This window comes from Corvus kubaryi, unplaced genomic scaffold (assembly GCF_017639235.1).
Source record: "Corvus kubaryi isolate FWS band 111438036 unplaced genomic scaffold, C.kubaryi_AGA036_p1.0 split3-73, whole genome shotgun sequence".
NCBI lineage: Eukaryota > Metazoa > Chordata > Aves > Passeriformes > Corvidae > Corvus > Corvus kubaryi.
The window spans coordinates 37,547,742-37,560,255 of NW_024582091.1; the positions used below are offsets into that span (position 1 = coordinate 37,547,742).

The 12,514-nt window shown below is 41.9% G+C and overlaps 1 protein-coding gene across 1 annotated transcript in view; it reads right to left on the reverse strand.

Annotated features, from left to right (window-relative positions):
- Positions 1–3,178: 3,178 nt before the first annotated feature.
- Positions 3,179–12,514, reverse strand: part of FNDC1 (fibronectin type III domain containing 1) — a gene marked incomplete at its 5' end in the record, with an annotated part of 61,370 nt that continues 52,034 nt past the window's right edge. The window contains 5 exons of the mRNA XM_042016658.1: positions 3,179–4,933; positions 6,360–6,482; positions 7,164–7,325; positions 9,002–9,031; positions 10,704–10,783. Coding sequence (XP_041872592.1) covers positions 4,818–4,933; positions 6,360–6,482; positions 7,164–7,325; positions 9,002–9,031; positions 10,704–10,783 — 511 coding nt within the window. The remainder of the gene's footprint in view (positions 4,934–6,359; positions 6,483–7,163; positions 7,326–9,001; positions 9,032–10,703; positions 10,784–12,514) is intronic.

Here is a 12,514-nt window from a genome sequence, read left to right on the forward strand (position 1 = left end):
ATAGTGGCTGGTATCATTCATAGACTTGTACATTTCTCCAGGTTGGAGGAACCTTTGAAAATCAGATCCAACACGCTTGGACCTCAAAGCAAGGCCAAAATCGAAGTTAGATCAGGTTACTCATGGCCCTCTCCAGGCCAGTTACGAGCACCTTCAGGGACGGAGTTTTCCCTGCCTCTCTGGGCTGCTGTCCCTGTATTTGGTAAGTTTGATGATACACACATTTTCGTAATACTCCTAGGAAGTTCTTGTGCTGCAGTCTGTGTCCATTGCCCTTCAGCCTTTCAGTGTGTGTATTGCTCACAAAAGTGTGGGTCCATCTTCTTTATGATCCCATTAGGCCATGTGAAATATCAAATCACTGCCAGCAAAACCTTCCCTTCCCAAGTCTGAACAAACCCAGTGCTCAGCCTTTCCCTGTATGCTGTATGCACCAGTCTCCTAACCATCGTGGTCACCCTCTCATTGATGTCCACCAGCTGGCTTTGTACAGGAGGGCAGAAGATACTCCATGTGCAGGCTCTCCTCTGCTGTAGAATGTGAATATGTGCTTCCTTGGCATGTGCCATGTGGAGGTTCTCCAGCTCTTTTTCTGCTGGTCAGGCCATGTTTGGAGCTGGGTGACACTGGCACTGGTGACACAATTGGCCCCAAGGTATTATGGCAACTGTTGGTACCTGAGGACCTGGCCCACAAGCTGTCACCTTTGACACCTGACTTGCCAGTGTTGACACCAGGATCTTTGCACTCAGATACAATTCTGGTGTTTTTTCTCCAAGTGCTCATTCTCATCAGGGTCGTACGTTTCACTGACTGTTGTGGTGCAGTTGGCAGAGCGATGTGGCACAAGTCCTGTGGGAGTGCTTCCTGCTTTATGGGACACACAAGCAGGATGAGAAAGGGAGCAGCAGTACAAGGCATGTCTTTGTTTTTAAATGTTACCAGCGAAGGGCCCTCAGGCAGGCTGGCAGGACTCTGTGGGTGGGACTTTTTAAACATCCATGGATGCCAGTTTTGCCTTAGGAAGCAGAGCTGTGCTACTGCCACATTGACCTCATTCCCTTCTGCATTTACCTCTTTCTCTTCTGCCAGAAGACGACAGTTCTTCACTTGAATAATATCTATCTGCCTGGTGAGAAAAGAGGGCATGAGTTCTGAGGACAGAAAACTGTATAGTTCCTTGTAGAGAGGAACTGCAAGGATCTTTTCACATTGTTCAGAGGGCTGGGTTACCTCCCATGAAGGCCTTCTATTATCTTTCCAAGTGACACTCAATGCTTCCTTCATCACCAAAGAGTTCCTCTGTTCACATGCTGGGTCCACATGCATGGCTTTGGCTGCCCCTGAGAACCGTTGGCATTTGTCACACGTTCGCAATTGTTCCTGCTGCCTTTGAGGCAGAAATCCCAATTCTCACAAAAATATGGTACAGTGATCAGAGATTAGCATCTGGAACTGACCAGGCCAGACAATGCTTTGAGCAGCTTGCTTGTCTTTTCGTCCCCACCCCTTCCTCCGTTGTGTTTTCATCCCTTTCTTTTTCAACTCTGTACAATTCCCCACCAGGCAGGGCCCTGGCATCCCTCCACCCCTGAGAGACTTGGACCGGAGGCGATGCAGGCCCAAGCTGTGTGAATTTTCTCTCTGTGGGGATCCTTCTTCTCCTCCATCCTGTTCCCTCAAGGTCACTTAGACAAGAAAGCAGGGGTGGTGCAACACCCCTCAGAGCCTCTGAAGGGACATGGCATTCTCTGAGCTGGCGCCAAGAGCTTGAAAACCAGATGCAGATGTGGTGTTGCCAGTAAGAGGGGCATGGGAGGAGAGCTGAGAGAGGAAAAGACCCGTTCCTCTCCCATTAGCACTATCCAAAGTCGTATGACACTCCCTGATACGCAGGGCAGCCACAAAGCTGAACAGCTGCTTCAGCTGAGAGGAAGTTTAGCTCCCAAGCGGGTGTGCTGCTTCTCCTATGGTGGCATGGCAGGACCAGTGTGTCATGGGGGCAGCAAGGCCATAGGGAAGGAAAGGGGAGGGCAGCCCTTTGTTCAGGACACTGACAGGGCCTTGAAGAGAGGATCTGGATGGGACATGGCTTTCCTGGCCCACATGGTTTTTAGTCACCTCTGTAATCGCACCACAAGATCAGCATCATCTCATCAAGAAACTACCTGGTATCACAGTAACATGTTTACCCTACGCACAGGGCAAAGGATGCAAATGTGTCAATCAGATCACCTCATACAGCACAGAGGACTTACCCAGACCTCAAAGTGAAGGCAACAGGCTGCACACCACTGTACTTCACATGTTTCCCTGCTGTGCCCCACTACTGACTGCCCTGGCTAGTTTAGCCTCAGAGAAGATTCACACTGGAGGGGAAGAGTGCACAACAGCCTCCACCCCTGCCCCAGCACCCCCACTTCCTCCTCAGCTGAGGCTGCAGAAAAAAGTACTGTATCAGATCTTCACCGATAATGATTATCTCTGAATGGGACTGTCCCACCCCAAAGGTATTTCCATCAGAGAATGAAGAAACTATGTCTCTGCAGATGAACAAATCAGAATTTACCTGTGATCTCTGAAGGTAAAATGCAGCTCTTCTGCAAAGCTGCTCTCTGGACAGTCATCCCAGCCTGTATTGCCACAAGGACCAACATGGGGGACTTTTCACTTCCCTTTGCTGAACTGCATGAGTTTCTTGACATTTCGTTTCTCCAGCCTGTAAAAGTCCCTCTGTTGAGCAGCTCTGCCCTCAGCACATAAACTGCTCCACAGCCCCAGTTTAGTGTCAGTGGCAAACTTGCTGATGGTGCACTCCATCCGTGCATTCCACTTTAAAGACCAAGTCTCCAAGCCATGTTCCACCAGTTTCAATACAAGCAGACATTGGGAGACCATGCCAAATGCTTTACAGAAGCCAATGACATTCCCTTTTCTCCCCTGTGCACAGAGGCAGTAATTTCAACAAAGAACATGATCAGGGTGGTCAGGCATGATTTGCTCTTGGTAACTCCACACTAGCTGCTAACCATCTTCGAAAGGGAACAACACATTCACATGCTTCCAGTCCCTTACAAAAAGCTGACACTTATTCCTGTCTCAAGGAGGACTTTTTGAAAACTAACAATTTGTCACTTAGATTAGTTGACACAGATGACCAGAAAGGATGAAATAGAAATGGAACCATGTATCATAGGTTTATTAGGGAAAAAAGTTATACTTCAAGACCATATATTTGGCACTGTACTGAAGTCAAAGAAAAATTAAAATGTTAAAACCCGAATCACCATGAAAAAGAAAATGCTCTTTTAATCACTTTAGCTCCCTTTTTTGCCCCCATGCAATTTAAAATAACTACAGGAAGCACCTCAAGAGGTGTTAGACCTACACTACATGTAAGCTGGAAAAAGAGTGAGAGATGGACCAGAGATTGGATCTGTCCCCCAGGTTACTGCTACTCTCCCAGGCTGCCAGAACAGCTGAGTCTTACTAACATGAGCAAAGGTTGTTGAGATGTTACCATAAAACCATTAATGCTACATTGCCCAGAAGGACTACAAAAATTCTACATTATTGCAAGCTTCCAAATGCCTTCTGAAAATCATTATTATACCTCTCATTCATGTCAGTTTCTGCTATCTGGTCTGTTTGGAAGAGATGTCGGTAGTATTTAAAAAGAAGTGTATCCCAATTTGTCCCCATAGTCAAATGAGCCCCTGCTAGTTGACTCCTGTATTGGTGGCTTGGGCTTCTTTTCAGAGAGCAAATAAGTTAAAAGCAGTTTCTAATTTCCAAATTACTCACGCTATGCCTCTGCACAGTAATGTGAAAGATACCGACAAGGAATAAATAACATACAAAATAAGATGAGAATGGATTGACGGAAAGCTGCATTAAAACTTTTAAATAGTAAAGGACAGAAAGCTTAATTGATGCTGATGAACTGCTGTGTATGTGTTTTCGCTGGATGATACAGTGCTACTCTAACATGGATAGAGGGGGAGAATCCCACTGAATGTCCAGTCCAAAGGCTGCCAAGGAAGTGGCACACAAGTCTTTTATCAATAATTCAGATGTTACATCAACAGTACTCACAAGAAGAATACAGCTCTTTCCTTGGTTAATATATTGTGCATAGCAATATTTCAAAGAATTAACAGCACCTTTTACATAAAAATTCCAAACATATTTATCTAGTGAACAAGATCTCAGCATCTCTAAGAAGTATTTCTGCAGATGTACAGTACTGTATTTATATAGATACAGATACAGATATATCTCAAAGTGAATTTACACTGTGACCTGGTGATTAGTCCAGCAGTGGGTGAACTCACAGGGTAAGTCTTCAGGAGAATATACTGCCTTTGGTGGGTGGCCAGTTACATGGCATGATTGCATAGGGGAGCCCCATCGGGCAGCAAAAGACAGTTTAGCATCCCATTAAGCAAGCACAGCATGCTTAGGTCGTTCCTGTAAGATATAATAAACTTCCAAATTTTCATGGCTAATGCAGTTCTAATTTTCACAGGTTGCACACATTGCAACCTTCTCTCTGTGCCTTAAAGACACAGAGGAGGAAGGTAGGACACCAAACTTATATCTTATCCCTGCTTCCAAGCAGAAATCAAGTAGCACCACAGATTTAGGCTGGTAAAGGGTGTCCATGTTTGTCTTCACGAGGGTTTCTTGAGCAGCTGGTCTTCACTGGTTTGCCCCATTTATCTTTTTTTTTTTTCCTTTTCCAAATCAGTTGCTCACAGTCCTCTGGTAGAAATAATTCGAAAAGCATGGTCTACTTAAGACAGGAAAGCAGACTGCTACCATTTCCCTGGGATGGGCACACCACACTCATACCAGCCCACATAGTAGTAAGGTGTTGTGTATCCAATGCGTCCAAATGATACAGGCTCCTGGCGGTACTGGCGGTAATACCCTGTCAGGAGAAAAACAACCATTTGTATTCCAGAACAAAGACACATCAATTTAACAAAAGTAGCAGATGCAGTGAGAATCAATCCCACAGCACAAATGAAAATTTATAAACTGTCTGGCAGGGAGCTGTATCAAAAGGGTATTGGCTTGCCCTGGTATTTGGCTGAGATCTTTCTTGAATGATCTAACTCTGGTCCTTCATATTTCTTGTAGTTTTGATTGGTTTTACTGCTCAAAATCTCTTTAACTATTGTGTAATGCTGTGGTCTGCCAAAGAGCTTCTGCATTTCACTCAAAAAAGTAGGCATATTTCAGCTGTGTTTATGAAGTTTCTAAGTCAGTTTAAATATATGAAGGACTCTGGGGCAAAAAATACCATCAAATCATATTATCTCACAGGGCTTAATAGACTAAAAGCTTTTCACAAAACAAAAAGGTATCATTTCATGCAGTAAATACTGAGCTAAGCCCTCCCTTCCCCTTTTAATTCATCTGCAGAAAGAATGTGACTGCTTAAAGCATTAGAAGAGGTGCAGCATTCTTGTCCGCATAGCTCGTGCATTGGAACATCTGAAACACTCATGGCTTGTGCCAATAATAAAACTTTTGTGTGCTCTCTATCTCTGTCTCCCAGACCTAGTATATACACATCTGGATTAATCATCTGTCTTCTGAGCTAAGAAGTGCAGTACTTCACAGTGATACACAAATATCAATCACTATTTCAGTTTCTTCCTGGTAACGCCACCATGCAAAGAATATCAACACATAATTTAACCTGAAACCACTAAAGCTAACCGAGTAATTTAAACCAAGAGACTTACTGAAAAGATTGCCTGACTTCCATGATTGGTTTCATTTTGTGAAGCAAGCTGTCACCCTCTTGGTTATGTGAGGTGAGCAATTTGCTCAGAGAACTCCTTCAAGGTAAGAATTTTCCCTCTGAGAGAGGTATCTACCAGGCCAGAATGAAAGTACTTACCTTAAGTCACTAGACATATTCCTTTGTGTTTTGCATTGAATGAACTAATAGAAATCGTTCACAAAAGCTGTATTTGCAAAGATGTTGCTGGCTCCTTTAGGCACATGGAAGAGGTTTTGCACCTCAATTCAATGAGGCAGGTCTTATCAATAAGAGAAAGGTTTCATAGACCTATACCATTTTTTTGTTTGCTTGATTTTGCATTTTGTTCCTGCATAGTATCTGCATGATATGCCCCTTTCTTTCTGTCTCTGTCTCTCTCTCTCTGCACCCACAAATCCTGTGGGTCTTGCATAATGTTCTCAGCTACTGCATCAGCTGGACTCCTTGGAGAGCTGCCAGCAGCTGTGGACAGAGCTCCACTCTGTGCTCTGCTCCTTACCCCTTAATCCCACAGATGGGATAACAGGCTCCTGGCCAGCATCCCACTCCCCCATTGCTGTACCTCGGATGGTGGGCAGGGCTTCAATGTATGACTGAGGTCCCGTTCTTCCATCCAGGTGTGAATCCACAAATTGGCAGTGGTCCTCACCCCTTCCCCAGCTATCCCCAATGCTGTAGAAGGTATCTGAAGAGGGATACAGACAGATTACTAAACTCAGCAATACTTATGTTTGGGATACTCTTTACTGCCAGGAAAGCAGTTGTGGAAGAAAACGGGAAGAATGTTACAGTGACACAGACAGTATTACCAATGAACAAACAGTGACTGGAAAGAGGGAGAATGCTACCTTCACAGTATGGAAGCAGAAATTATGGAAAATAAATGGGTTACAGCTCAGTAAGGAGTGGTCCCCATTTTGCAAGTCCATGGGCAGTGTACTACAGGTGACAGGTGGAGAGAATTTCAACTGGATTAGTTGAAATATATCATGTGAAAGTAAAAAATGCTCAATATGTCAATGCTGTTAGCTTGACTTCAGTCTCAAATGAAAATTAAAAACTGTGGAGCTCTCTTTCTCTAACAGACATTCAAACACTCTATTGAAACTATACCAAGGCACTACAATAGTTATTAGCATAGCCTGAAAGGACACTGAGATAATCCCATAATCCCAGATCAACAATATGCAAAGTTTTCTTCATTATCTCTCAGCCAATGCACCCGTGTAAGAGCTACTGCTAATTCTTCTTGAGAGAAGGACTCCCACATAGTGGTCACACAATTCTGCCATGCATGAAATGAAGAAAGCCAGAAAACAGGAGATGACAAGTAATCATGCAGCAGGAAATTAATCTTGGTGCCTACCTTTCAGGTCATCACTGAGGTAAATTTTGTACCTTAGGGAGTTGCAAAGAACCACTCCTACAAACTTGCGGTACCAAGTTCGTTTCACGTACTGCTTGCCAGTGCAGTCTGAGTAGGTGGGGTCATATTTAAAAGTGAAAGGGATCCAGATAGGCTCACCGCCTTGGAGAAAAAAATAAATCCCACAATAGGGACAGACTTTAACATTTCAGTCCAAGCTTTGCAGAAGTTAATATCTAGTATGTTTTACAAGACATGCTGCAGCAGATTAATGCATGACTTTTTTATATTCAGAAATAGTACTTCAAGAAAAAATACTATTTAAAAAATCTTAGAGACTTCATTAAATCCCTCTTAGGCAGTAGACAATAATAACTGTTTAAATGATTAAAATACTATTTCATGTACTGAACCACAGCTTTAAGTACAGTCTTAATTGTTTTAGTAAGACTTCTTCTCTACCTAGTATTACACAGTTTCTTTTCTTAACACAGCTTGATCTTAGGTCTGACAGTGACTTGCATTTTAAGACTAAGTATAAAACATAACCCTTTTACAGAAGAACAGACGTTAAGAACTCCATGGTGAACAACAGCCTGCGAAGTCTGTTCTTGCTATTTGGTTAAAAAGATCGTATCACAAACGTACTTTTCTGTTTTGTTTCCCCAGATTACATCAAAACAGATGAGTTTCCAATAACAGACAAGTGAAACCTTTCCTGGGGAACTCTGTTCAGAGCAGTGCTGCAGAGAAGACTGCCTAATTGCATTGCAAAAGACTAAATATTGCTACTGGCTTACCTAAATGTTTGCTTTGTACTAGCCAAGACATTATAATTTATTTTGAAAATGCTGTTGTGTTAATTAATACAGAATGATACAAAAAGCTTCCAATGTGATAATTGGTATTTTTCTCTCTAGCTACAGCCCAAAGCCCTGTTTTTACTCTGCTATTTCCAGGTGGTTTACAAATGAGATTGAAAGTTTTTTCTGTTAGTCATTCTTCCTCTCATTAGGCACATGGACCAAATCCTGCAAACACTTCCACCAGCAATCACTGCTCAGAGACTTCAGAGGACACAAAGAAACCAGACTAGCAAGCACAACAAAACAGAGAAGGAAAGGCTATACTGGACACTGTTTTCATGAACAGTGTAGCAAAAAATCCAGAACCAACCATTTTAACTCCTTAGGAAAGCTGACAGAGCGTAATAACCATGAGGTCTTTTTTCCTGCATCTCTTCTGAGAGCATGTCCTGCCTGGGGTTACCCTACCAGTGTTCATGTCAGCAAGGTTAGTCCCAGCACCAGGAAATCAGATTTTCTGATTAGGGGCTGAACTAGCTTATTGCAAATTTGGAAATACAAAGCAAGCTAAACAGCTTTGTGGCATGTCATTCAGGTCAGTAATATATTCTTGACTTTTTAAGCATTTATAAGGGCATGATGATTTTTACAGATAAGCACCAGAACTAGGGAGAGAGAGAGAAACCTGATCGTGCCATTCAAGCTATGCTAAGGCAACTGAAAGACACAGATACAGAAGTAACATAGTTTACTGCTTATTACCAAGCAATTAAAGCTGTTGTACCAGGGAAAAAGATGGGCCAAAATCAAGTGCTTATTGGAACATATCTTTACAAGGTTTCTTTCCAGGAAACAGAATAAGGGGTCTTAAGACAAAAAATGTTTTGTGAATTAGTCCCATGAATTACTACCTGTTCCTGTTTAAAACTGTACCTAAAACTGCATGTTTAAAAATGTTTCTCATTCCTGTATTCTAAGTGTTTTGCACAGGCTTTATGCACTTCATGAATGAAACAACAGAGAAAGACGTACCAGGTGGCCTGACAATGAGGAGAGGATTGTCTAGAAGAAAAAAACAAATAGAAAATTTAGTATTTTGTTCCAAACCTTGTTTTATAACATAAAACATACAGTCACTGATTGAACATTTTCAATAAGGTGCTTCATCCTATGATGGCATTCTTTATTGAATATTCCCATCAGCTCAAACCTTACACTTGCATTAGAAGAGTACTCTGAATTAGCAATTTCTTTCTCTTATGATCTATTCCATCACTGTAATTATACCACTGGGCCTTGCATTTAGCAACCTGTTTTTGTACTTGTGCCAGCTGCAAAGCCACTTTTAAGTGGCTTAAAAGATCAGTGCTGCAAACAAAACTTTAAATTTGGTGTATATAGCATGTTAAATAAAGCTCACAAAGAAGCTGATTTTAGATGGGAAAACTAGGCATTCAGGCCCATATACTGGCAGCAGGAAAACAATCTGCAAGATACAGCACAGAATCATGTAATTGTTTAGGTTGGAAAAAGGTCTTTAAGATCACTGAGTCCACTGTCAACCCAGCACTGCCAAGTCCTCCACTAAATCATGTGCCTCAGTGCCACATCTACATGTCTTTTAAATACCTCCAGGGATGGAGACTCCACCACTTCCCTGGGCAGCCTGTTCCAAAGCTTGACAGCCCTTCTCTAGAAATGTTCCAGCACCTCAAAGTCTCCCTTGTAGTGAGGGGCCCAAAACTGAACACAGGACGTGAGGTGCGACCTCAGGAGTGCCGAGTACAGGGACACAATCACTGCCCTGGTCCTGCTGGCCACACTATTGCTGATACAGACCAGGATGCCATCGGCCTTCTTGGCCACCTGGGCAATGTCAAATATTATGCCTGAATTAATACTTGAGCCTCTTATTCATTTAAGGAAAATCTGAATACATTATCCAGGACCACTGACTTAACTTGCATTTTTGCCTCCCTTCTGTGATGATTTACTTCCACAGTTCTTAGTGGAGCTTCTGAAGTGAGCACTACAGAGTGAAGGCAAATGAGCAAAGGCAGACACTGCGAAAACCCCATGTCATTAAAAGGGCAAAATTTGCAAGAAACAACAAGACCTTTCACTCAAGTAAAGACTGAAAAATTTGTCCTTTATTATTCAGTGGAGTCGGTGGCCTCTGGCTTGATGGAAGTAGAAGAAACAGGAGAAAAATAGCTCATTTAACCTACTATTTTTAGAAGGGGGTGTTGCTCTTGATTGTACTTTCAGCCTTGTGAAAGAGCAGCATGCCTTGTCAAAAAAAAAAAGAACAGAGAACTTTGTGCCTGTCTGATGGAACTATTGCTTTCTGTATTTCTTCCAGAGACAACTGCTTCCAACTGTTTAGCTGTTCACAATTAGGAAACTAATTTACTAAATTTTTGGTCAATCTATCGAAGACATTTAACCTTCCCATTGCTTCTGTATTGTTGAACATTAGTAGTCCTTTGTATTTGAAATTCAACTTCCTGTTCCCCCGGAACTGACTTTAACATTACTTACATTTTCATAGTGGCATTAGGAATGCTTATTATTTTCCTATCTTAACTGAAAACAAATAATTAAAGTAAAAGTACCCATAATCTGAAAGCAGCAAGTCCAGAATAATCACTGTTATTGGCATGCTGGTTTCAGTCTTTGCCCTGCCACATCTGTTATTATGAGTTTTGAGATGAAAATAAAAAGCAAACCATACCAGATTCTGTGATAAATGAGACGGAAGAGCTAACAGGTCCATAACCAAAGGGATTCTTTGCTTGGACTTTAAAATAATACCTGAAACAAGAAGAGAAGGGAAATAATATTAAAACAGGTTCCAGTGCAATGGCTAAATTATAAATAATGCTAAAGCAGGGTAAGAATCAAAGCAGAATTCCACTGAGTGTCCTTTGCATTAAATGGAGTTGGATACTGAGCCAGAGTATGAGCTGGCTGTTACAGACAAACATCTCCTTTTTGCAATTGCTCCCATGCATATTTTTGGAACACTTATTTATGTATCATCCCCCTTCCAAAAACCACATACAACGACATCCATTCTCTACGAAACAACTAATAGCAAAAGACTAAAAGAAAAAGTTGCAAGGAAATCGAATTTAGATCTCAGGAACAGTTTTAAACCTGATTAACTCCTAGGAAAGCAGTGGTGTAAACTGCAAACTGAAATTGGATCAGATTTATATGAGATTAGAAGCTAAGCTTTTAACCTTTCTGTAAAAACTCCAGCAGCATTAAGATCACAATACTTGAGTAATAGAAGAAAGCATCACATGATGTCTTATTGATTTCCCCAAAGTATTTAAATCACATGCTTAACTCAAAGCACATGACTCACCCCTAGAACTCCATTCTTTGCTCAACAGAAGCAAACTTATCCTTACCCTTAGAGAAGAACACATTTAAGTACATTTTTAGTTCATTTCCAAATACAGTGGTTTTTAGCTGATGCCTACCCTGACAATTTTCCCCGGATTAATGTTTTCTTCTTTTCCTTTTAAATTTATAGCAGCCCAACAGAAACCAACTAGAACGAAAGATTACTTAAAAATTTCCAGCACAGAATTTTTAAAATTCCCTAGTTTAGGTTTTCCTTTCTTGCCTGCTTGCTCAACTTCATTCTTGTAAAGAAATTAATCAAAAAATTAAAAATTACTGTACCTCTGTAATATCCACATAGCATGTGGATCTTGGTTTAGCCTCTCATCCAAAAGCAGACATCTCCAAAACTCTACGCACATAACATGGCAAGCGACTACTTGCATGGATGGTTGCTACCAAGCACTGGATTACCTCACATGACAGTGCCCCACCTGAATGGCAGGCCTGATGTATCACAGCTGATGAAAGGGAGTCTGCCCCATCAAAAACATCAGGCTGCTCTTCCTGGTGAAGCTCTCCCCATCCTGCACAAAAGCCTGCCAGTGCTGCTTCATTTGCATGGGCCATGCTGGGCTGAGACTTGATGCTCATGCTTTACCAGGCAGCAGGGAAATTCAACAGAAGCCTGTTGCAAGAACTTCGCTGTTTTTAGTCTGCCACTCAATATTTACCATGTGCACTTTCCTGTACCGTCAGCTGTATCTGTTCCTCTCAGACTTAACCACATAGCAGGGCATGGAAGGCCTCTCTACCCTAAGCATAGCTAAGCACATATGAAAATACTGACAAGAATAAACCACAGGGGACATGGTTGACCCAGCCCTTTGGCAAAGGTGATTTTTTTTTTTCTTTCATTAAAAGGAGTATCTTTTGTCAATTAAGGTGAACTGCTTTGCCTTAAAATCAAACTGATCTTTATGAAAAGGCTGGAAAGATGTGCAAATAGTATTCTTCTTTGCCCAAAGGGTGGTAGTCACATGAACACTGGGTTTTGCCAAGAAGCAAGGTGGTTATCTCCAGGGTATGGGCCAGGGCATCTTGTTTACTCCTTAAAAATTACAGATAGGTTGTCTAGGTGAACTCAATGTGCAAGCTACCAGAATTGAAATAGTCTGGACTTCATCCATG